Source organism: Schistocerca americana, chromosome 4 (assembly GCF_021461395.2).
Source record: "Schistocerca americana isolate TAMUIC-IGC-003095 chromosome 4, iqSchAmer2.1, whole genome shotgun sequence".
In the NCBI taxonomy this organism is placed as follows: Eukaryota; Metazoa; Arthropoda; class Insecta; order Orthoptera; family Acrididae; genus Schistocerca; species Schistocerca americana.
In genome coordinates, this window is record NC_060122.1 from 301,566,707 (window position 1) to 301,593,379 (window position 26,673).

The 26,673-nt window shown below is 39.8% G+C and overlaps 1 protein-coding gene across 1 annotated transcript in view; it reads right to left on the reverse strand.

Moving 5' to 3' along the window:
- Positions 1 to 26,673, reverse strand: part of LOC124612551 (anaphase-promoting complex subunit 2) — a 115,364-nt gene that overhangs the window by 69,569 nt on the left and 19,122 nt on the right. The window contains exon 5 of the mRNA XM_047140826.1: positions 17,841 to 18,021. Within this exon, the coding sequence (XP_046996782.1) occupies positions 17,841 to 18,021 (181 nt within the window). The remainder of the gene's footprint in view (positions 1 to 17,840; positions 18,022 to 26,673) is intronic.

Below are 26,673 nucleotides of genomic sequence, written 5' to 3' on the forward strand. Positions count from 1 at the left end.
TGCATCATCTTATGGGATTGGAGCTGTGCTCTCCCACATGATTGCTTCACTTGATAGGTCCACAGCCTTTTCCTGACACTCTCAACAAATTGCAGTGCAATTACAGTCAACTTTATAAAGAGGTGCTCGCCATTATCCATGGTGTTCCACCAATACTTGTAGGGTCAGAAGTTCTATTTGATTTCAGATCATTGCTCTTTAGCAGCTTTGTTCAGTCCTTCCAAGCCTGTCCCACCACTGACAGTGCAAAAACTGCAACAATTGGCTCTGTGTGTGTCTAAATATCAGTACGAATTGTACAGACCCACTGCCCAACATTTGGATGCTGATTTGTCTTGATTACTGGTCAGTACTGACACAGCTTTTGATTCATATGTGGAAACATGTTATCAAAGCAGTATCCAGGATTTTGAAAGTCTTCAAAATCCTCCTCTCAATTTTCAAGTATTGCTGCAACAACTGCTTTCAACCCAGCACTTCATGTAGTTTTGCAATATGTGCACTATAGGTGGCTACATAGATTGAAAGAAATTCCGGACCCAGTGGCACATCGCTACTTTTTACATTGTCACACGCTATTTACGCAGTCATGTGTTCTGCTTTTGTGTACAGCGAATGATAATGCACTGCTTGTGACTCCTCACTCCATCCAGTGGGAAGTTTTGTCTTTGTTGCACCAAGGTCACTGCAGCGTAGTTCACACAAAGCAATTCATCCAACATCACTGCACTTGGTAGGGCATGGACGTGCAGAATGACAAATGACCTCTCATTGTTATGTTTGTGTGGAACACCAGTAATCTCCATTGCAACGATTTTTTGAGTTACAATGTCCATCCAGACCGTGGAAATGCATCCGTATTGATTTCATGGGTGCAATCTTGGTCATGCAATGCAGGAGACACATACAGAAAATTTTCTTTTGTTATCCCCATGACCACTACTGCTAGTATGGTATCTGCTTTGTCTTCTACGGTACCGGTATTCTGTGTTTTGAAGATCTTCCTAAGGAACTTGTCTCAGAAAACGAACTGCAATTTATGTCAACCGAATTTCAACAGTTTTGTGCAGTCAGTGGCACACCATCTAACTATTGTTCATTTTTGCCCTCAGTCAAATGGTGAAGTTGAACGGTTCATTTGAATGTTCAAATGTCACATGAAGGAACTCCATTCCTCCCACTCATGAGAGCATGCCTTGAAGGTTTTCTTTCCTCCTTCCACTTCTTTCCATCAGAAGTTACCAGCAGAATTACCACAGTCACCATCCCCATAACCAATTGCATCTTCTGCAGTTGCTGTGCAAACAATTCATTCCGGTACATCAGACAACGTTTCAACTGCAGCATGAAGCCTTGGGACATTCATTTCACATCCTTCAATGTTCCACTGGGCTGCAACAGCATCACCAGAACCAACTGCAGCACTCTTATATCAGTGATTCTGTTGCAGAATTTTTGCCTATAGATCCAGCACACCACTGCGGTGCACAACAACAGTCATCTCCACTTCTCTGCCTATCGTGGCTGGCACCGTCCAGTGTACTGTCAGTCAAGATCGACGTCATGCCTCCGCAGATGACAACGTTGCTGACATCTCCAATGTCCGTGCTCATATTGCTACTTGAGCTCATGTCCATGGAGGCATCGGCCCCCGGACAGCCATCATGCCACCCCAGCAGTTCCACTTGCTGTCAAGCTGACCACAGTGTCTGCAGCACTGGATGCAGGCACTCACCGTGCGGTAAGTTTTTGACTGGTGTTCCCAGTCACTCACAAGGTGGATATTGGGGTGCTGATAGGGAGCTGCCATCAGCTGTCATTCCACTCTGTCTATGTCCACATTCAGGCCTTCCCTCCACCTGTGCCATCACGTGACACAGCACTACACGATATTGGTGTGGAGGTTAGGGGGAAGGGGAAGGGGAGGGGGAGGGGGATGGGAAGGAATACGGTGGTGTCCAAAGAATGAGGTACCATGACAAAGTTAGTACCTCACAATGGAAGACACAGCTGCCAGACACAGCAACAAACAAGAAATGTCAACGTACACACACACCCTTAAAAGAGTTTCCAAATGCCAGTGCTGCTGAAGACCAACTTACTTCAGAGCAGAGTGCCACTCAGCCCACTCTGCAATTGTTTTCAAAGACAACAGCATCATCTCACTACAGAGCCAGCAGCATGAGAGTTGTAGCAGACAGAAGTATGTAGCAAAGTTTATCATCAATTGTACACTGAGAGAAGGGTCTATTATTCCGTATTGTACCAAGTGATATGTTGGTGTTCAGTGATAGTAACAAATATACACAGACAGTCCTGTGAACAAGGACTGTTTAAAATATAAGTATTTCATTTAGTTAAAGTTATAATAAATTGATCTAGTATTCTGTGTGTGTTATAGTATTCTCTTGACCTCCTTCAGAAGTAGTCTACGAAACTATCACAATGCTGACAAATGTTTCCACATTCAGCGCAACCTCTTTCTCCCACATACTTCTTGCAAAATGATCCCAATGAGAAAATCAGAGACATTAGATGTCTTATGGAGCTTCACTGACACTCATTTTTCCCACACACCATTTGTGAATAGAACAGGACAGGGGGTAACAAGAATGTGGTATCAGAAGTACCCTCCACCAAACACAGTATGGCGGCTTGCAGAGTATAGATGTAGACATGATCTAGAGGTAAGCAGGTTTCACTGACCCATATACTGTGCACCCATAATCTAACTGTGATTTGAATAAATCTTTATAAACCTGAGGCAGACAAGCCTTGCTTGCTGTTTAATATATGTAGCCAGTGCATCCAGGATCTTTGACTTCAGCTCCCTTAGGTGGCACTATGACAACTAAGAATGTAATATGAAGCCCAGAAGCTTCACCAAATCATTAAACTACAGAATGGGGTCCCTTATTGGTTGTTGTTGTTGTGGTCTTCAGTCCTGAGACTGGTTTGATGCAGCTCTCCATGCTACTCTATCCTGTGCAAGCTTTTTCATCTCCCAGTACCTACTGCAACCTACATCCTTCTGAATCTGCTTAGTGTATTCATCTCTTGGTCTCCCTCTACGATTTTTACCGTCCACGCTGCCCTCCAATACTAAATTGGTGATCCCTTGATGCCTCAGAACATGTCCTACCAACCGATCCCTTCTTCTGGTCAAGTTGTGCCACAAACTTCTCTTCTCCCCAATCCTATTCAATACTTCCTCATTAGTTATGTGATCTACCCATCTAATCTTCAGCATTCTTCTGTAGCACCACATTTCGAAAGCTTCTATTCTCTTCTTGTCCAAACTATTTATCGTCCATGTTTCACTTCCATACATGGCTACACTCCATACGAATACTTTCAGAAATGACTTCCTGACACTTAAATCAATACTGGATGTTAACAAATTTCTCTTCTTCAGAAACGCTTTCCTTGCCATTGCCAGCCTACATTTTATATCCTCTCTACTTCGACCATCATCAGTTATTTTGCTCCCCAAATAGCAAAACTCCTTTACTACTTTAAGTGCCTCATTTCCTAATCTAATTCCCTCAGCATCACCCGACTTAATTAGACTACATTCCATTATCCTTGTTTTGCTTTTGTTGATGTTCATCTTATATCCTCCTTTCAAGACACTGTCCATTCCATTCAACTGCTCTTCCAAGTCCTTTGCTGTCTCTGACAGAATTACAATGTCATCGGCGAACCTCAAAGTTTTTATTTCTTCTCCATGAATTTTAATACCTACTCCAAATTTTTCTTTTGTTTCCATTACTGCTTGCTCAATATACAGATTGAACAACATCGGGGAGAGGCTACAACCCTGTCTTACTCCCTTCCCAACCACTGCTTCCCTTTCATGTCCCTCGACTCTTATAACTGCCATCTGGTTTCTGTACAAATTGTAAATAGCCTTTCGCTCCCTGTATTTTACCCCTGCCACCTTTAGAATTTGAAAGAGAGTATTCCAGTCAACATTGTCAAAAGCTTTCTCTAAGTCTACAAATGCTAGAAACGTAGGTTTGCCTTTCCTTAATCTTTCTTCTAAGATAAGTCGTAAGGTCAGTATTGCTTCACGTGTTCCAGTGTTTCTACGGAATCCAAACTGATCTTCCCCGAGGTTGGCTTCTACTAGTTTTTCCATTCGTCTGTAAAGAATTCGTGTTAGTATTTTGCAGCTGTGACTTATTAAGCTGATAGTTCGGTAATTTTCACATCTGTCAACACCTGCTTTCTTTGGGATTGGAATTATTATATTCTTCTTGAAGTCTGAGGGTATTTCGCCTGTCTCATACATCTTGCTCACCAGATGGTAGAGTTTTGTCAGGACTGGCTCTCCCACTGCCGTCAGTATTTCCAATGGAATATTGTCTACTCCGGGGGCTTTGTTTCGACTCAGGTCTTTCAGTGCTCTGTCAAACTCTTCACGCAGTATCATATCTCCCATTTCATTTTCATCTACATCCTCTTCTATTTCCATAATATTGTCCTCAAGTACATCGCCCTTGTATAGACCCTCTATAGACTCCTTCCACCTTTCTGCTTTCCCTTCTTTGCTTAGAACTGGGTTTCCATCTGAGCTCTTGATATTCATACAAGTCGTTCTCTTATCTCCAAAGGTCTCTTTAATTTTCCTGTAGGCGGTATCTATCTTACCCCTAGTGAGATAGGCCTCTACATCCTTACATTTGTCCTCTAGCCATCCCTGCTTAGCCATTTTGCACTTCCTGTCAATCTCATTTTTGAGACGTTTGTATTCCTTTTTGCCTGTTTCACTTACTGCATTTTTATATTTTCTCCTTTCATCAATTAAATTCAATATTTCTTCTGTTACCCAAGGATTTCTACTAGCCCTCGTCTTTTTACCTACTTGATCCTCTGCTGCCTTCACTACTTCATCCCTCAAAGCTACCCATTCTTCTTCTACTGTATTTATTTCCCCCATTCCTGTCAATTGCTCCCTTATGCTCTCCCTGAATCTCTGTACAACCTCTGGTTCTTTTAGTTTATCCATGTCCCATCTCCTTAAATTCCCACCTTTTTGCAGTTTCTTCAGTTTTAATCTACAGGTCATAACCAATAGATTGTGGTCAGAGTCCACATCTGCCCCTGGAAATGTCTTACAATTTAAAACCTAGTTCCTAAATCTCTGTCTTACCATTATATAATCTATCTGATACCTTTTAGTATCTCCAGGGTTCTTCCATGTATACAACCTTCTTTCATGATTCTTAAACCAAGTGTTAGTTATGATTATGTTGTGCTCTGTGCAAAATTCTACCAGGCGGCTTCCTCTTTCATTTCTGTCCCCCAATCCATATTCACCTACTATGTTTCCTTCTCTCCCTTTTCCTACACTCGAATTCCAGTCACCCATGACTATTAAATTTTCGTCTCCCTTCACAATCTGAATAATTTCTTTTATTTCATCATACATTTCTTCAATTTCTTCATCATCTGCAGAGCTAGTTGGCATATAAACTTGTACTACTGTAGTAGGTGTGGGCTTTGTATCTATCTTGGCCACAATAATGCGTTCACTATGCTGTTTGTAGTAGCTTACCCGCATTCCTATTTTCCTATTCATTATTAAACCTACTCCTGCATTACCCCTATTTGATTTTGTGTTTATAACCCTGTAGTCACCTGACCAGAAGTCTTGTTCCTCCTGCCACCGAACTTCACTAATTCCCACTATATCTAACTTCAACCTATCCATTTCCCTTTTTAAATTTTCTAACCTACCTGCCCGATTAAGGGATCTGACATTCCACGCTCCGATCCGTAGAACGCCAGTTTTCATTCTCCTGATAACGACATCCTCTTGAGTAGTCCCCGCCCGGAGATCCGAATGGGGGACTATTTTACCTCCGGAATATTTTACCCAAGAGGACGCCATCATCATGTAATCATACAGTAAAGCTGCATGCCCTCGGGAAAAATTACGGCTGTAGTTTCCCCTTGCTTTCAGCCGTTCGCAGTACCGGCACGGCAATGCCGTTTTGGTTATTGTTACAAGGCCAGATCAGTCAATCATCCAGACTGTTGCCCCTGCAACTACTGAAAAGGCTGCTGCCCCTCTTCAGGAACCACACGTTTGTCTGGCCTCTCAACAGATACCCCTCCGTTGTGGTTGCACCTACGGTACGGCTATCTGTATCGCTGAGGCACGCAAGCCTCCCCACCAACGGCAAGGTCCATGGTTCATGGGGGGGCCCTTATTGGTAATTAGGGAAAATATGAGACCTGTTAAACACACACACACACACACACACACACACACACACACACACACACACACAAAGTATCTGTAGAAAATTTAAAACCTATCTCTGCAGCCCACTTCTCCAACCACCTAACACTGAGTGGCAAAAGAAAATATACTCATGCAGAGTTGGATTAGGAACAAAAAACTGCAAAATCATCCATTAGTAAAAGAAATGAATTACTAGTAGACGTTACACTCTTTGTGGGTTTGGCAAAGAGAGTAACATTTAAAACACTTCGTTAATGGAAACTATTCTCTTTTCAAACTCTCAGAGAGAAATTCAACCACTTTTTGCCTAAAAGCATAACAATGAACATATGAATACAAGCACGTAGCTAAGGTAGATCTACTGGTGTTTTTAGAACATTGTGTCTTCAAGCGACACATACCTTTTCTATGTCAACAAATATTCCAACACAATACTGTCTATGTAAGAAAGCATATATTACAGCAGGCTCATGACACCATCTGAATCTGCAATCTACCATTGTAGTACTTGTCTGAAAGGAGTATGTTAGTGAAGGTCTATGCCAGCTGTCTGACACCTCTACGTAAAGCATCTGCCATCAAGATCCCATCCCTGTGATTCAAACTGACATGCAATCCCTTCTTAAAACCTCAGGTCCCTCACAAGGACTAACACTTCAATACATAGAACTTCTCACCCTACCCAAACCACGTACCCCCACCTTTTATCTTCTTCCTAAGATTCACACACCCAATCATCCTGGCTATTTTATAGTTGCTGGCTTCAAAGCACCCTCTGAATGTATATCTGCCTTAGTTGATCAACACTTGCAATACATAGTAAAAAGACTCCTGTCCTACATCAAAGGTACCAACCATTTCCTACATTGTCTGAAATCCGTGCCCTTCCCACTCCCCCACACACCTTGCTTGTCACCACTGATGCTACCTCCCTCTATACCAGCATCCCCCACATACATGGTCTGCTATACTTACCAACAACTGCTTCACCTTTGAGGAGCAGACATACAAACAGATCAGGGGTATGATCATGGGAACCAGGATGGCTCCTTCCTATGCCAACCTTTTCATGGGTCACTTGGAGGGCACTTTCCTGCGATCCATAAGTTTTCGACCCCTGCTTTGGTTTAGATACATTGATGACATCTTTACCAAATGAACTCATGGTGAGGTTAACCAGCTAAAATTCCTGGAATCTCTGAATACCTTCTCCCAATTACATTCCACACGGTCCTATTCCAAATTCCATGCCACTTTCCTTGATGTTGATTTCATCCTCACCAAGGACAGCTACACACTTACGTCCACATTAAACCTACCAACAAATAACAGTACTCACATTTTGACAGTTGCCATCCTTTCCATGCCAAAAATTCCTTCCTATACAATCTCGGCATCCAAGGCAAACACATTTGTTTGGCTGCAGACCTTTACAGCAATACACCACCATTCTCACCTCAGCCTTCACTGCATGTAAATACCCCACCAGCCTAGATAAAAAGCAGATTTCCTGGGCCATCACATCCAATCCTGGTACTGCTAATCCCTCCAAAAAAAAAAAAAAACAGCTCTGGAGCACACCACTGGTGACCCAATATTGTACCAGTCTGGAATGTGTTAATTACCTACTTTGAAAGGGTCGTGACTTCCTAAAATCATGCTCTGAAATTAGATCTATTCTATCTGAAATTTTGCCCACTACATCTAGAATAGTTTTCTTGCCCTCCCAATCCCCACAATATTCTTGTAAGACCCTATGCTCCTTCTGCATCCATCTCCCTACCCTGTGGCTCCAACCCCTTTGACCATCCCTGCTGCAAAAGTTCTACCACCACCAATAGCAGTCCTGTAACTGGCAAAACATATAATATCAAAGGGAGAGCCACTTGTGAAATGACCATAAACCAGTTGTTACATAAACACTGTTCGGCCTTCTATATCTGCATGACTACCACCAAATTATCAATTAGAGTGAATGGGCATAGGCAGATGGTGTACACTGGCCACTCACAATATCCTGTTGTAGAGCATGCTCTACAACATGACAGTCATGACCTCAGTGCCTGTTTCACCACATGTGCCACCTGGATTCTTCCCTCAGACACCAGTTTCTCAGAACTCCACAGGTGGGAACTAGCACTACAACATGTCCACCCACCTGGCCTTAATTTACATTAATTTCTTCCACATCAGCATTTCTTCACAGTAACTACTCTTTGCTTCACTTCATTTCAGTTTTCTACATCTTTCATTATCTTACCTATCTATTTTTCACCATCCCACTCCCACCTCCGTTACATACCATGCACGTAACTTTTCATTATTATTAACTCATGCATGATGTTTAAGGAGTAATCTCTGTCTGCATATTACCCTGTCTTCTATCTTTAAGCTCTCAGGTTTTCAAATCTCATCTGATTCGGTCCCTGGCAATAAGTCTTTCGTTCTCATCCCACGCGCTAACTCTCCCCTGACCTACAGTTCTGGATTACTTTCCCAAAATCTGCCCCTTTTCCAAGACCTCTGCAGTTCTTTTCCTTCACCCCTCTTCCTTTCCCTTCAACCCTTCTGCCTGAAGAAGGAGCCACTGGCTCCGTAAGCTTGCCAAATTATAACTTTCTTTTATGTATGTGTTCTGCCACTGCTTGCAGTTTAATTATTTTGTCAATAATTCTTTGTTGTCATTGTTATATTAATCTAGCCTTTTTGTAATACTGTTGTTATTCCATCCTGTTTAATTTGAGAAGCATTATGTTTATTTTCAAAAATGAATATTTTGGTGCAACCTTGACTTCCAGCAACCACTGCAGAATTTGAAAAACGAAAGGTGGTCATGATGAAGTAACAAGGTGAGTGAATTAATATGCTGAATCTGTAGCTCACAAACAAACAAATTATCTACAACCAATGGAAACACTGTATTCTGACACACATCACAGTTCACAGAACAAACATTGCAGTAATTGAATCACATTAATAAGGAATAATTATGGTAATAACCAGAGAACTGAGCTATGGAAGAAAATATGTGATATTTTATAGAAGCTACACTGTTTCCATTGACAACTGAGTCAAATTAGGAGGACATACAGAAGCCATTACAAGCACTGCTGGTAAAACCACTCAAGAAAAAATCGTTTGCTGATATAAATTAATTAATCAACAATATATAAATATATATGTCAGAATAATTTTAAAAAATCTAAGATTCAGGAGACTGGTGACCATGAATATGAAGGGGGGCAACTGTTTAATCATTTCCACAACAACATCCCAGCAGCCGACTGTAATCACATCTGCTGCTCATTAAACTACGGCAATGCAGGACGGCCAACACAGTGATCCTATTTCTTGTCATCGTCGCAATGTGGCGAGACACACAAGTGTTGTTTGGTGAGCTGCATTAAAACCAATTTGCATTTATTTACTTATTTTATTTTTGTGGTGGTAGTGTATGTTGTGGTATAAAGAAAGTGTATTTGTGTACATAAGAATATTTTTAACAGATTTATCCATCCTTTGTAACGGTTAGTAATGAGGGAAGTTTAGTTGCAAATTTATCATCACTGTAGTGTAAGCAAGTGAGAACCAGGAAGATGGAAGGGATGCTGAAGCTATTGCTAACTTAGCTGTTAAATTAGATACTACTAACACTAGTGTCAAAGCGCAAGGTGATGAGTTGTGGTCCAGGCTGGATATTATTAACATGAACATAAATGCTCAAGTTATTAAACTTGAAAAGGCTCTGGCTGAGACAAAAGAAGAGACCACTGCTGAATTAAATAATACAAATAATACAAATACTAATTTAAAATTAGAATTCAAGGCTAACTTACAAAAACAACTAATCAAAATTCAGATGAACACACAACTGAATCAAGAAAGAAAAAGTTAGAAATAAATAATAAGATAGCCAAACTACAATCTGCTATTACAACTTTAACATATGAGTTACATTCTAAGGAAATTAAACAGTATGACATAGAAATGAAGTTAATGAACAATTTCAAGATGTAAATAAGGATTTAGAATATATACAGATTTGAGGGGCATTACCATTTCATGTTCCACTTTTACAACTTTGGAGGAGTGTAATGATTACTTTGTTGAACAAAATGTTCAGCCAAGTATTATGTTATTGGTTAATACAGCTATTTTATCTGAGGATGTTTGCAATAAGTCTATTGGGGAAGATTTTTTGCTTCCAATACACAGTTGCAATTGAACTTGTGAATCACCTATGGGACAGAATTTTGTCAACAATTTCGAAATGACTGCATAAATTTTGCTTGTCTAATAGCATTTGGTATTAATTTATATGATATCTATTATTTTCTTGTAAGATTAAGAGCAAATGACATAGTGTTAACATTTAGTAAAGTGATTATTTGCAAAAGAGACAAGAGTGAGCTTTACCAATACAGTAACGCTTGAACTTTATGTTATGTCAAATAGGGATACTTTAAATATTTTGGGGAAATTGAACAGAGACAGAAAGAGGGATTTCAACTAGAATGTCAACAGCTTTGTGCCTATATTAAGCAAACTGAGGTATGTGGATAGATTGATGTATCCAGAAATGTGTCTTGGGATATATTTTTCTATGGCACTGGTGCAGAGTGGTAATAGTTGTGTGCCACTGACCTTAGGTGGGTTTCCCAATCTGTAAGGATTTTGCAGATTGACACCTATAAGGCCCTGTTATTTTTTATATTACTTCCCATTTCAATTTCTATACAATGATCTCTTCATCATTTACTATTCTGTCTTCTTTAAATTATAGTTTCTTTCATTATCCTATCCATACTATGCAGATAATGAGACAAGTACATTAATAATTTATACAGACAAAATTAATGTATGATAAATACTTAGAACGTTAATATTATTATCAAGTCAGTTTCAGTAAACGTATATTACCTATAGTAATATTTGTATTCAATACAAGTGCGGCAATATAAGATGTGCATGTTAGCCGCACAACTTGATCACTGCTAATGGAGCGTAGAGGAGTGCTTGAAAGATACAGAGAAAGAAAACCAAGCAATATGGTGTGGATTCACATTAAAGCATGAGTGAATTTAACTCAAAATACATGAGTCAAGATGAGAGCAAAGATGTCTACAATGATAAATGGATACTGTTCTCTTACACTACCTTGAAGGGAGCGAGGTGGGTGGGGGGGCGCACCACGAAGGAATTATCCAAATCAGCAGATGTGATGTTCACATACAGATGAACAAATGATTACAATTAATTTCAGAAATATTTGATGGTTTATTCAAGAGAAAGAGCTTCACAAACTGAGCAAGCTAATAACACTTTGGTCCACCTCTGGCCCTTTTGCCAGCAGTTATTCAGCTTGGCATTGATTGGCAGAGCTGTAGGATGTCCTCCTGAGGGATATCATGCCAAATTCTTCTATCTAACTGGCAAGTTAGATCGTAAAAATCCTGAGCTGGATGGAGGGCCCTGCCCCTAATGCTCCAAACATTATCAGTTAGGGAGAGATCCGGCGACCTTCCTGGCCAACGTAGGGTTTGGCAAGCACAAAGACAAGCAGTAGAAGCTATCGGTGTGTGCATAAAGACATCTTACTGAAATGTAAGCCCACGATGAAGAGCAACAAAACAGGACCCAGAATACCTTTGACATACTGCTGTGATGACAAACTAAGGGTTCTTGCTATAAAATGAAATGGTACCCCAGACCATCACTCCTGGGTGTTGGGCTGTATGATGAGCAACAGTCAGGTTCATAACGCATCACTGTCTAGGTTGTCTCCAGACATGTATTCACTGGTCATTGGGGCTCATTTCAAAGCTGGACTCATCAATGAAGACAATTCTACTCCAGTCAATGAGACTCTAGGCCAAATGTGCTCAACACCACTGCAAACAAATTTGTTTGTGTTCTTAGGTCAATGGTAGTTGGTGCAAGGGGCACCGTGAGCTCAGCTTTCTTACTGAAGCCACGTATGAATGGTCCTTAAGATCACTGAAACAACAGTTGCATGTTGGATTGATGATAATGATGAATCCAGGGTTGTGAGTGCCTCTCTGAGTGATATAGTTAAATACAGGGTTAATAAATGAATAATAAGGTTGCAGTTGTCTGAGCTTTATGTGCTATTCCTAATGTACGTAATAACGACAAAATGAGTATAGCGTGCATGGCACTAAAAGGTTGCTACTTGCTCTAAAAATGTTACTCCTACTGTCTGGTGGCAATGGAGGAAAAAATGCTTGAATATGTGCTGAAGTAAAGCATGAAATATCTATCAATCAAGCTGATCAAATACACTCACACTCATAAATTAAGGATAATGCTGACAAATGGTGAAACAATGCTCTGGTGGGCAGTTTGCAAGTTTAAATCACCTCGGGGGTATGACCATGCAGTGCATCTGACCTGTGGTCGCTGCACGGTGGCACTGGCAGCAGTCCACATACGCAGAGGTGTGTTGGTGCATGTCAGAGTACAGTGCAGCGAGTAAGTGTGCAGACGTTTTCAGACATGCTAATGGTGACTGTGTGTTGAAAATGGCACAAAGAACACACACTGATGACGTTAAGAAGGGGAGAATGCTAGGGCAACTGGAGGCTGGTCAAACACAGCAGGTCCTAGCACGGGCCCTCCATGTGCCAGAAAGAGTGATCTCAAGATTATGGCAACGATTCCAGCAGACAGGAAACATGTCCAAACGCTACAGTATGGGACATACACAATGTATAGCACCACAAGAAGACCGATATACCACCATCAGTGCCCAAAGACAGCCAAGGAGTACTGTAGGTAGCCTTGCTCAGGACCTTACCAGAGCCGCTGGAACAGTTGTCTCCAGACACACAGTTTACAGATGACTGAACAACATGTTTTATTCGCCTGGAGACCTGCAAGGTGCATTCCACTGACCCCTAGTCACAGGAAAGCCTGTAAAGCTTGGTGTCAAGAATACAGTACATGGTCATTGGAACAGTGATCGCAGGTTATGTTCACGCAGAGTCCAGGTATAGTCTGAACAGTGATTCTCACCGGGTTTTCATCTGGCATGAACCAGGAACCAGATACCAACCCCTTAATGTCCTTGAAAGGGACTTGTATGAAGGTCGTGGTTTGATGGTGTGGGGTGGGATTATGATTGGTGCACATACACACCTGCATGTATTTGACAAAGGAACTGTAACAGGTCAGGTGTATTGGAACGTCATTTTGCACCAGTATGTCCACCTTTTCAGGGGTGCAGTGAGTCCCACCTTCCTCTTGATGGATGATAACGCACGGCCCCACCGAACTGCCATCGTGGATGAGTACCCTGAAACAGAAGATATCAGACGAACGGAGTGGCCTGCCTGTTATCCAGACCTAAACCCCATCGAGCACGTCTGGGATGCACTCAGTCGACATATCGCTGCACATCTTAAAACCCCTACGACACTTCAGGAGCTCCGACAGGCACTGGTACAAGAATGGGAGCCTATAACCCAGCAGCTGCTTGACCACCTGATCCAGGGTATGCCAACCCATTTTGCGGCCTGTGTATGTGTGCATGGTGATCATATCCCATATTGATGTCAGGGTACATGCGCAGGAAACAGTGGCGTTTTGTAGCACGTGTTTTGGGACGGTTTTCTCAACTTATCACCAATACCGTGGACTTACAGATCTGTGTCATGTTTGTTCCCTATGTGCCTATGCTATTAACACCAGTTTTGTATAGTGCCATGTTGTGTGACACCACATTCACAATTATCCTTAATTTATGAGCACGACTGCATAATAAAGATAAGGTATATCCAATGAATCACTGTGTATGCATATTTTGCAATTATCCACTAGTATATTTTATGAGGGTTTGTACATATTTTACACTAGGTATTGGCATGGTTTTGAATTAATCTGAAGAGTTCTATCTGGTTAACCAATCTTTCCAATCGTTTTGAAGTTCCGCCCACATGTATAATGAATGAGAGAGATGTACAAATAGATTATGGATAAAATATTTTATGGTTTTGTAATACTTAAAGAATCTGAGAAGAGATTAAATGAATTGCAATACACATGCAGCTTCTGGACACTGTAAACAGTATTAAACTCATAACTTGAATGCTTATTTCATGGTCTGTTTGGACTTTACTGAGATTAAGTTACAGGGGCAACTGAATTAACGGCCCTCTATGTGGTCTATTTCACTTGTATAAAATAAAGGTATGTACACAGAGATGGACAAAATATTTGGTGATCTGACATACTTAGAGAGTTAAAGCGGGAAGTTAAATTTGGATTACATGAGTTGCCACTGGGTAGAACTGCAAGTCAGTGTGACTACAGGTTCAGAATAAATAGAGAATTGGATTGATTAAAAGATAAACTGTTGAAAATATTTACCATTATTATCTGTTATCTTCTCTGGTTATGGTGACATCATTTGTCTTAAGAATGGGGAGATGTGTTGTAATATATCATTTTGGTAAAGTGACGTTTTGCATCTACCTATTGACGAATGGTGGGCATGACATTTGAAAGCAATTTACTAGTTAAGTAAGTTTAAAACTGCAAATTGTTTGTAAGTTTTCATTACTGTTTATACATGAAAACTGATACAGATGGATGCTGCACATCTTCAAGGTGGGACGACGATGGGATTCTAACTACGAGTTGCAATACTTGGTGGCTTGGTAGTTATTCTGTGCTGCACCATCATGGGCTGAAGAAGTGGAGCTCACATCGAGTAACGAGCACTGTGACAGTGAAAGTGACATCACAGAAAAACAATATAGATTCTTGTTATCGTTGATATGTGTATTCATTCTGTGGTTACATCTTGAGCTGTCAAGTTGACATTTCACACTGAGATTATAGTGGTGAACAGTCATTGTATCTGAGAGTATGAATATACATCATATTAATGTGAGAAATGCTGTATTTATTTTTGAGACTTGATTTTTCACTGTACTCTTGACTCCCAGTGACTGCTGCAGAATTTGGAAAATGAAGTACTTGCTTTTCAAGAATGGCAGTTGTGGACACATAACAAAGTGAGCAAACTAATATCATGAATAAATTAATATCATGAATAAATTAGTCGTCTACAACCAATGGGAACACAGCACAGTGTGGCATTTAAATCTTAAAGGTTTTTGTATGTAGGGCTGAACTTTCAGTTTCTCACAGACTTTTTTGATTCTACAGCAAAGTTCCTCGATATGAAGTAGTAGTTTTCACTACCAGTCTCCCATTTCAGAGGTACTTCACCAACTTCAGTATTCCTGTTACCCCACAAAACACTTTCTGAAAGGTGACAACTTTTCGAATCTATCTTCTCTTTGGGATTAAAAACACATTTGGGCAGTTGATTTGTGTTCTATCATCATCATCATCATCATCATCATCTTTGATGTTCAAGAAGGCTGAACTTGTGGTGTCACCGCCAGACACCACACTTGCTAGGTAGTAGCCTTTAAATCGGCCGCAGTCTGGTAGTATACGTCGGACCCACGTGTCGCCACTATCAGTGATTGCAGACCGAGCGCCGCCACACGGCAGGTCTAGAGAGACGTCCTAGCACTCGCCCCAGTTGTACAGCCGACTTTGCTAGTGATGGTTCACTGACAAATTACGCTCTCATTTGCCGAGGCGATAGTTAGCATAGCCTTCAGCTACGTCATTTGCTACGACCTAGCAAGGCGCCATTATCATTTGCTATTTATCTTGTGATGCATGTACCATCAAACCGATGTTCACCAATTATGGATTAAAGTTAAGTATTCCAGAAGCTACGTACCTTTTTTTTGCTAGTCTCTATTCCTTTAACTGTTCCAGACTTCACGCCATCCTGCGTGAGCTTAAACGCGTGCCTTTCGGCTTCCTCTCATAGTGGCTTGGCTGTCTTGCCAAGTCACAACAGAACTCATACATTCTCTACATGGGTTGGGTGTTAGTAATACCCAACAGCCTTCATGAACTGTTGAGAGTATTTTATTGATTGCTGTAAGTTTTGTGAATGTCCTAGGAGTAGCTGGGGATATACTGCTAAATAAAGCAGAGTCCCACTTAACTAAGAAAGGTGTTCAGGTGCAGTTTGTGCACTAATGAACATTTTGCCCCAACAGCTATTCACCTTATTGGCAGGCAGTGTACATGTTTAAGGTGAGGCTTGTAATATCCTCACAAACAAATGGAAATTCCTGTTCCCTTTGACACACACCTTTCTACTGGCACATCCAAATTTCCTCTGACTCATGTATGGAGCTTACAGTTCCAGGCAGATGGTGATATTCAACAGACCTCAACACAGGAACCTTGGGTTCACCAAAACTGTATCCAGTCTAAACTGGTGTGTTCTCTAAGGTGCTCCCCATTTAAAATGTGAAGCTTATCAAACGTTTTGCAAACATTACCCCTTGGAAAAAAGACAAAAAAGGAGAGAAAAATAAAAAAAGGTACAACATGGTGGAGAGAAAAATGAAAAGAGGGAGAATAAATAGAAAATCTGAACAGATGAAAGTTGATGCTGATAATAGCAGGGACAGAATCCAGTTTGTGAATAGATGCAACAAAAAAAAGCAAGAATGGAAATAAAAGGAAGATTAGGGTTTAATGTCCTGTAAACAACGAGATCATTATGTATGGAGTGTGAGCCCAGATTAGGGAAGGATGGGGAAGAAAATAGGTCATTCCCTTTTAAAGGAAACATCCCAGCATCTGCCTTAAGCATTTAGGGAAATAATGCAAACTTAAATCTGGATAACTGGACAAGGATTTGAACTGTCACTCTACTGAATGCAAGTCCAGCGTGCTAACCACTGGGCCGCCTCACATCATTCATGGGTGGGGCACTGTGGGGGACAATCAGCAAGAAATGAGGAGTAAATGAAGACACTAATGGAAAAGAAGAACAGATGGCTGTGGGAATCATGCACATATTAGATAACCAGTTCCCATTGAGAAGTGCCATGTTAGTAGGGGTATTTGAAAGGACCTAAGTGACAAAATAAGTATCTAGGTTGTATCCTTGTTGCATCGTCCCCCCCCCCCCCCCTCCCAAAAAAGGGTAAGAACCAAAGTATAAGGAGCTATGATTAAGTGTCTTCCAATTCCTAACAAGTATATCACAGAGGTAATGTGGATGATGGAGTGACATTTGGGAGGTATGGGACAAAGTTTTCATACTGTCAATCTCATTTCAGTATATGATGCAAGGAAGTCATAAAAATGACCAAGAAGCTGATTAATAGATTCTAGACAAGAGTGGTACTGTGTAATACGGGAAAAACTGTTTCCGGCAGTTTTGGGACATTGAATGGCGGTACAATAAGGGACAGAGTGGTAGATCCATTTCACACACGCTGTAAGTGAAAGGAGCTCAATGTGGAAGAGATAATAAAACTTAAAATGGACAGCTGACTATAAGGTAGGCTAGTGTCTCCAGAAAAAAAAGGATGGGGGGTATTTGGGAAATATCTTGGGAATTTAGCAACAGAGAAAAGAGTTGGGTTATGCCAGAAACTAATAAGTTTTGGATCACAAGTTTTGACAAATTTTTCAACATATTTACATTATTTCCACTGCCAATTATTGTACATACCAATAATAATATTAAACAACTGCTCAATACGTGTCCGGGTATATGTCTCATACAAAAAGTGAGAGAGCTTCTGCTTGAATTTATTGAGAGCTTCTTGTGTGGAGCGTGTGCTAGGTGGGGCTGCATCAGTTCCAGCACAATAAATTCGAGTCAGCCATCCCATTACAACAGTTTCCAGCCACTGCCAAGAGAGAAAATCACATTTTCTAGAAAGTTCTACACGAACAGAAAGTTTGAGGTAAATGTCATATTAATAAAAGTGCAAAAAATAGTGATAATTTCTCTAACATTGAACTGACTACTAGTTATAAATGCATAAAAAGAAGTTACATGTTGCCACCCATTTGTTCCCAACAATAATTACCCTTCTCAACAAAAAAGATTTTTTCAGATTTCTATCTTTTTCCTTTTTCTGCAACCAAATATCTTCTGTGCCTCCTCTCTTTCTTGCCCTGCAATATTCTTATTTTATTCTTACAATGAGAGGTGATGTATTACTTCTGTAACTTTTTGTGTGTTATTTAAATTCCTTTTTAAAAGACTTTCGAAATCAGTAAGCAGTTAAGTGTATCACATGCAATTTTGTCATATGATGACATGATAGAGACCGTGGCTGTTGTTTGAAGACAAATGTTGATGGTGTTAGGACAGCAACCAGCCACAATTTTACTTTCAGTTCCTTTATTCAAAGGATACCGTTACTGGTTTCATATTGTTGTGATTCATCTTCAGACGGTACACAAAAAGAAAATTGAAGCCTTAAAATCTATGGACAATTCAGAGTTTGATAAAAACAAACAGCTAAGCCAACACAAATTTTTTGATAGAGTTATTAATACAACTGACATCCAATTTAGCAGCAGTGAACTCACTATATTAAATAAATGGTCTGAAACATAATATTGGAACAAATCTCAATAATCACAGTGTTAAAAATTGCATAGCCTGCACAAAACTTGCTTGTGACACAGCAAAACTAGACACAGTGAGAAAAATGCAGTTGCTTACAAGACAAATAAACTGATAATGAAACAACTTCAAACAAATAATACCCGCAAAAACACTGAACTTAAAGATTTGAAAAGTATTAACAGCAAACTGTCTGAAAGTAGAGCACTCATAGCAAAAGCTGACAAAGGAAATTCTTTAATTGTAATGCATGAAAGAGAATATGTAGAGAAAACCTTGCAATTTTTCCATAGCAACAATATTACTGAAATAAAGACAGATCCTACAGTAAAATCCCTAACTAAACCCCCGAAAGCTACTACAAAACTGTAAGTTTTTACTGAACAAATATGAAATACATAACTGCATAACAATGAATACCTCAGCACCAAAACTGCATGCACAGCAAAGGTTCATAAAGAAAATTGTCCCATTCGCCCAATTGTTAACTCAAGAAACAGCCCTGCATACTTCATAAGCCGTAAATTAAAAGACCTCATCACCAAATACTATACATTTGAAAATAACTACACCATACATAACACACACGAACTCATGAGCTTAATTAAAGACATCCACATCGCACCAACAGCTAAATTAGCATCACTAGACATACTCAACCTGCACACGAACATCTCTGTCAAAGAGACTATTAACATTATAAGAAACAATCTGTTTAAATATAAGAAAATTAGTGTTGCAGAGATCTGTGAACTCATAGAAATACTTTCACTTATTCTAGAGCATAATTACTTTAGCTTCAACAACAAACTGTACCAACAACATGATGGTTTGGCAATGGGAAGTAGCTTAGCTGGGATATTGGCTGACATTTACATCAACCATATAGAACAAAAATTCTTCTCTGCCAACCAGCACATCTCAAAGAAAATAATATACTACAGAAGATATGTTGATGATACAATCCTGCTTTTTGATGGTACAAGCAATGAAATAGATACATGAGCAGCAGATCTAAGCAAAATGCACAAAAATATTAAATTCACAGTTGAACATGAAACTAATAAAAGCATTAACTCTCTCGACCAGAAAATTTGCAATAGTAGCAATAAACATCAATTTAGTATTTACAGAAAACTTACCACCACAGACGTCAGTATTAGCAACTCATCTTGCCACCCACGCCAAAAAAAATAGCATATTTCAGAACGATGCTACACCGAATTAAAAAAGCACCAATGAGTGGCTCAGACCAACAAAATGAAATCAATATAATTAAAACTGTTGCTCATAATAATGGATATAAATCCACAATAATAGAAAAACTCCACAACAAAATGCAGACAAAAACCACAGATCCACTTCACAGCAGTCACTTCAAGCCAAATAAGTGTGCCACCGAAGCCAAACCTAAATATGATACTGTCCCATACATAGGCCCACTTTCATACCAAAAAGCAAACATATTTAAAAAGAAGAAAAATATCACAATCAGCTTTTCCACAAATAATAAATTACAACAAAAAGTAATCCATGATGTAAATACCTCCAAGAGTCCCTACCGTAAATCAGGAATATACAAACTCAAATGTTGATACATGCCCAAAATTCTACATTGGACAGACAGGCAGAAGTTTTGAAATTAGATACAAAGAACATATTGATGCTCTAAGACTTGGTAACTTGAACAAATCAGCATTTGCAGCTCATATTGCTGAAGAAAACCATCCTGTGGGAAACACTGAGGACAACTTAAAAATTTTGCATCTAGCAGAAAAAGGAGCAACTATGAATATATTAGAAGAATTTGAAACACACACACACACACACACACACACACACACACACACACACACACACACAAACAGCACCCCAGACTATATCCTTAACGAACAGAGTCAGCAAACACCCCTTTCCTGAAAAAATTCCAAAAATTACTTTCCAGCCTCCAAAGCAAATAATATTAGTATACCTGTCTGCAGATCAAGTAGCAAATTTATATGTTACTATAATTCTCATGATGCTAAATGTAATTAAATAATATACTATTTTACCTATACAGTTCTAAATATACATAAAAAACTTTATAATTAATTTACCAATAAAAAAAAAAGGGGGGGGGGGCATTACAGTTGTGTAAATGAATATATGATCCTTTCCAAACATAGGACATCATCGTCAAATGTTACGATATATCATATCATCTGTGATACTCATATGTTTGTAAGCTATTTGCACGTATCAAAACATGTGGTGCGTGGTAGAAATCATCTCAGTGACAAATCTAAAGTGTTCAGTGAGAACTATTTACGTATGCAACAACAAGGATGCAGTGGGAATGCATTTACATCTTTTGGACGAATGTTATGAAAACAAACACTTGAAACTGACGTTTCACGTAAGTCACATGCAACAAAAATCTGTAATGCAACCATCTGTGTGTAGCGTGTTTATAATTATGTATTATTTATATTTTAGGACATTTAATCTGTAAAAAACACACCATATGTCATAAAGAAAGCGTGTAAACTGTCTGAAGATGAATCACAATGATTCAAAACCGGTAACGGTATCCTTTGAATAAAGGAACTAAAAGTAAATTTGTGGCTGGTTGCTCTCCTAACACCATCAACAAAGTGTATCACAGTCTGGTGTACAACCTTCAAAACAATGCCACTTAACCAGCCAAAGTTTCATTATACATGTTAATCAAATGGTTACTCATTTGGTGTCATGAGGCTTAATGGACTCTATTTGAGACATTTCTACCCAAGAAAAATTTTTGCAGTCATGAAGAATTAAAACATGGAACCTCCAGAAGAGCAGCCAGCAATGCTATACACTAAACCACAAAGGTAATCAATATATAAGTGATGCATTACCTAATGAATCAATATTCTGAGGTGTGCTTTTTAAATAAAATTGGTATAGTTTTCATCGCATATACAAATTATAAACAAAAATGAGGAATCAGAACCTCTCACCTGTAGCTGATTTAAGTGTCACCCATAGAACAGTTACCGACACTGGGAGTTTACTGGCTTTTGTGTTACAAATCTCTCTCTCTCTCTCTCTCTCTCTCTCTCTCTCTCTCTCTCTGTGTGTCTCTCTCTCTCTCTCTTTCTCCCTCCCTCCCCCCCCCCCTCCCCCACCCCCAATTTTAATTATATCCATTCTCACAAAAAGTCACACAGACACCCAAAAGGTATCCATTTACGTCTACACTGACAGCTGATGAGTGACTGCCCAAAAGTTGACAGGAGTTGGGTAGCGGATAGATTGGAGCTTGCCAATGGTATCTCTAGTAACTGCCCCACATCATTTAGTCATTCCTGTCACACTGACAGCATACAGCATAATTCACTAGAATTACTCATATCGCTCTTTTCTGGCTTTAAAAAACACCCATCAATCCCTGAAAGCTTAGGTTATTCAAAAACTTGACACAACTCGGCACCCAAAGTTTTGACAAAAAAGCCATCAATATTTCACACTATGGTATGGTTCAAGAACACAAGCTTTTACGGAATGTCATGACAGATGACACGACATGGGATCTAGACTCACTTCATCACTCGATTGGATGACATGAGTTTTCTATCCGTAATTTTTTTAAAAACATTTAAAGAACATCAAAGCAACCTGATAATTGTTTTGAAGCATATTCAGGCTGCATGCCTCTGCATGAATCTGAAAAAGTTCCTCTTCATCACCCAAAAAATAAAACTTTTAGGGCATATAGTGAATGGTGATGGAGTCCACACTGGTCCAGAGAAACTAAGAACAGTCGCAGATATTCCAAATACTCCACACATTCACGATGCAAGAATTTTTCTTGGATGTGCTCGTACTACTGGTGATTCGTACAAGACTTCAGTGACAATGCACATCCCTTACAAGAATTACTGCAGGGAGATGCCAAACTTTCCTGGAGAATGGTGCAAGAAAGATCTTTCCTTGTCCTTAAGAATGTGCTACATGTTCTCCAGTCTTATCATTGTACGGCAAGAATGGCAAGAGAGAACTTCATACCAACATTACTGGTTGTGGGACAGGTGCAGTTCAAGAATAAATTCGGGAAGGCAATACCTTATACTCCCAGAGCACTCTCCAAGTCCAAAATGAACTATTCTATAGCCAAGGAAGAATGACTTGCAGTTTTTTGGGCCATCAACCAGATGCAGCAGTATTTATGTGGCAAATCATCTGCTGTTTTGACAGACTACCACTCCCTATGCTGGATGACTAATTTGAAGGATCTGTCAGTCAACTGGTGAGATGAGCACTCAGGCTTCAGAAGCATGACATCACATTGGAATACAAAAGTGGACACAAACAGAGGGGCACCGACTGCCTCCAAGAAATCCTTTGGACGAACACAGCAGCATAGATAAAATCTCAAATCATAACTGCATTAAGTAACATCTCTGCTGAACTGAGGAAAGATAGACCACTGCTGAAGCTCAAAGGAGGAGGAACCGACAAAATGAGGATTCCAATTAAGGAATGGAATACTGTACAAGAGGAATTATTATCTGTTGGGGTAGAAATGGTTGATCATCATCCTAGGTCATCTACAGCCAACTGTCTTAAAGTATTTCCAGAATGCAACATCTGGTTACCAGGTATTCATGAAGACTCTAGAGAACATCTACACCTACATACTCCACAAGTAACTGTGTGATGCATGGCAGGGGCTGCCTTTTACCACTACTAATCATTTGATTTCCTGTTCCACTCGCATATTGAGCGAGAGAAAAACAACCGTCTATATGCCTGCATAGGAGCCCTAATTTCTCTCGTCTTCAAGGTCCTTACATGAAATGTGCACATTGGTGACAGCTGGATTGTTCTGCAGTCAGCTGCAAACGACAGTTCTCTAAATTTTCTATAATGTTTTGTGAAAAGATCATCATCTTTCCTCCAGGGATTCCCATATGAGTTTGCACATGATTTCCATAATACAATACTTGCATGTTGATCAAACTTACTGGTAACAAATCTAGCAGCATGCCTCTGAATTGTTTTGATATCTAGTTTTTAAGTGACCTTGTGTTCTACATGTGGTCTCCCTTATAGAGCTACATGTTCATAAAATTCTTCCTACAAACTGAAGTAGACGATTTGCCTTCCCTACTACCATCCTTTTGTAACATCATTTCGTAACATTATGCCTTAGATATTTAATCAACATGACTGTGTCAACCAGCACACTACCAATGTTGTATTTGAACATTATGGGATTGTTTTTCCTACTCACCTGCATTAACTTACATTTTTTCTACATTTAGAGCGAGCTGCCACTCATCACACCAACTAGAAATTCTTCCTAAGTCATTGTGTATCCTCACATAGTCACTCAATGATTGTTCCCATACACTACTGCGTCATCAGAAAACAGCTGCAGATTGCTGCTCACTCTATCTGTCATATTGTTTACGCGTATACAGAACAAGAGCTGTCTTATCACATTTCAGTTGGGTGCTCCTGACGATACCCTTATCTCTGACGAACAGTTATTATTGATGACATCATATTAGGGTCTGTTATTTAAGGAGTCTTTGAGCAACTCACACATCTGGCAATCTAATCCATACACTTGGACACTTGTTAACAGTCTGTGGTAGGGTACTGTGTCAAACACTTTGTGGAAATCTAGGAATATGGAAACTGCCTGTTGTCCTTCATCCATGGTTCACAGGATATCATGTGAGAAAAGGGGAATCTGAGTTATGCACGAGCAATGATTTCAAAATCCATGCTGACTTGCAGACAAAAACTTTTCTGTCTCCAGGAAATTTATTATATTTGAACTTAGAATCAGACACAGGTATCACTGGCCACATCTTTACTGACTGGTTAACCACTATGTGAGCCACTGGTTAGGAATGGGAACGATGGAAGTATGTGCTGCATTTACCTCGGGGGCATCAGGTACCACTTGCAGCAGCAACAGTCTACCAAATAGGAATCAACCTCTTGAGGAGGTAACTGAAGTTAACAAATGGGAATCGCTGGATAAAAGTCTGCACTGGCTGCCGAACCCACTATGACATAACCGAAGCTGTGCCAACAACCAAAGCTCTAGAAATTGCAAAGTTCCTTGTAGAACACAGCATTCTGAAGCATAGAGCACTCCAAGTGATGATCTCTTATTGTGGAAAAGTTTTCCAGTCGAAACTAGTATGAAAGGTAATTACACATTGCAACATCACCTACAGGATGACAACTGAATGATGAATGGCCTCACAGAATGCTTCAATAAGACATAGGCAGATGTATTCTCAATGTACATTGATATCAAACAGGGAGACTGTTGTGGCATTCGCATAAAACACAGCGAAGCACGGCACTACAGGCTCTACACCATTCTTTCTGCTCCACAGTTGCAAGGTCAAACCATCAATGGATACACAGATCCAGTTTCAACTGGCCAGTACTCATGATGACTACATGAAACACCTCATCACCATGACCAAAGAAACAAGGCAGCTGGCTTGCACATGGACCGCAGACCAGGAGAAAGACTGAGAGTGCTACAACGCCAAGTACCAACCAGCGAGATTCAGTCTGGGAGACTTGGCACAGACTTTTATGCCTTATGGAAGCTAGGACTATAAGAATAGAAACTAAAGCACTACTTTGTGCCAAATCGTATGCTCCATTGCTTGTCAGATGTCACACATGAAGTTGAGGATTATGACCCTTCTGCCAGAAGACAAAGGCACAGAGATGTCGTCTGTATCTTCTGTTTTAAGACCTACTACATTTCAGAAGTGCTGAAGAACTCCTGAAATAGTGGGTCGCTGTTTCCCGAAAGAGGGAGCATGCTACAAGCTGTGGTGCATGCAGTGTGCCATGGTGAACAGCATTGCTGGCAGGTGTGCTGCAGTCACCAGTTTGAATCTGACCATTAGCAATTCTTTGTTATTAACAGGGGGAGGCCACGATGTAGGGATTACAGATTTACTTCAAACTTTGTACACCTTTAGTAGACCAGTAAAACAATATGATATGCAAACAGTAAGATGCACTACCTTGACAATTCCGAGAAAATAGCTAGAGAAGTTTTACGCATCTATTGTGTAACTGATGTATCTGTGCGTAGGTACCAGACATTAGAGTTCATGGTGCTCAAGGAGTTAGTGTTCGAGTTTTGTAAAACAAACGTGTATGAGGTGATGGTTCAACTCTCGCTCAAAATTAATTGTTGGTCTATATTTTTTTCATCATGTTATTTAATTTATATGACATTTGAGAGGTATATAATTAAAAACACATGTATTTGCACAAAGTTTTAGTGAATTTAATGTTATTTGACTACTTACTACTTTTAATTAAGTCTATTATTAGAACAAACATATTCATAAATATCGACAAGTAAATGAAGAAACGCATAGCGTTTTCTTGAAAATGCCTGCCTGTTGTGATTTGTGAAATACCTTATACATGCAATCTGGTAAGGTACCTGGAACTATTTTATACCTCAATGCTTCGAGCAGCAGATACAGAGGCAGGCCCCATTTGGCAATTAAACTGCATAGCGGTGAGACATAGCTAATGTAGCAAGAACAAATAGTATAGGTGCAAATTTTTTGAATACCATCAAATTTACACTTGTACTACAAAAATGAAGGTTTGAACAGGTATCGAACCATTGCCTCATACACATTCATCTTAGGAAGCTTGAACACTAGCCACTTGACCACAATGAATTCTAACGTCTGGCACCTACATGCAGGTACATCAGTTACACAATAGATATGTAAAACTTCTCTTGTGATTTTCTCGGAATTGCCAGAGTCGTGCACCTTACCACTTGCACATTATGTTGTTATGATGGCCTACTAAAGGGATAAAAGTTGAAGTAAATCGGTGATTCCATATCGTGGTCTCCCCTTGTAAGTATATTTCTGGAACATTC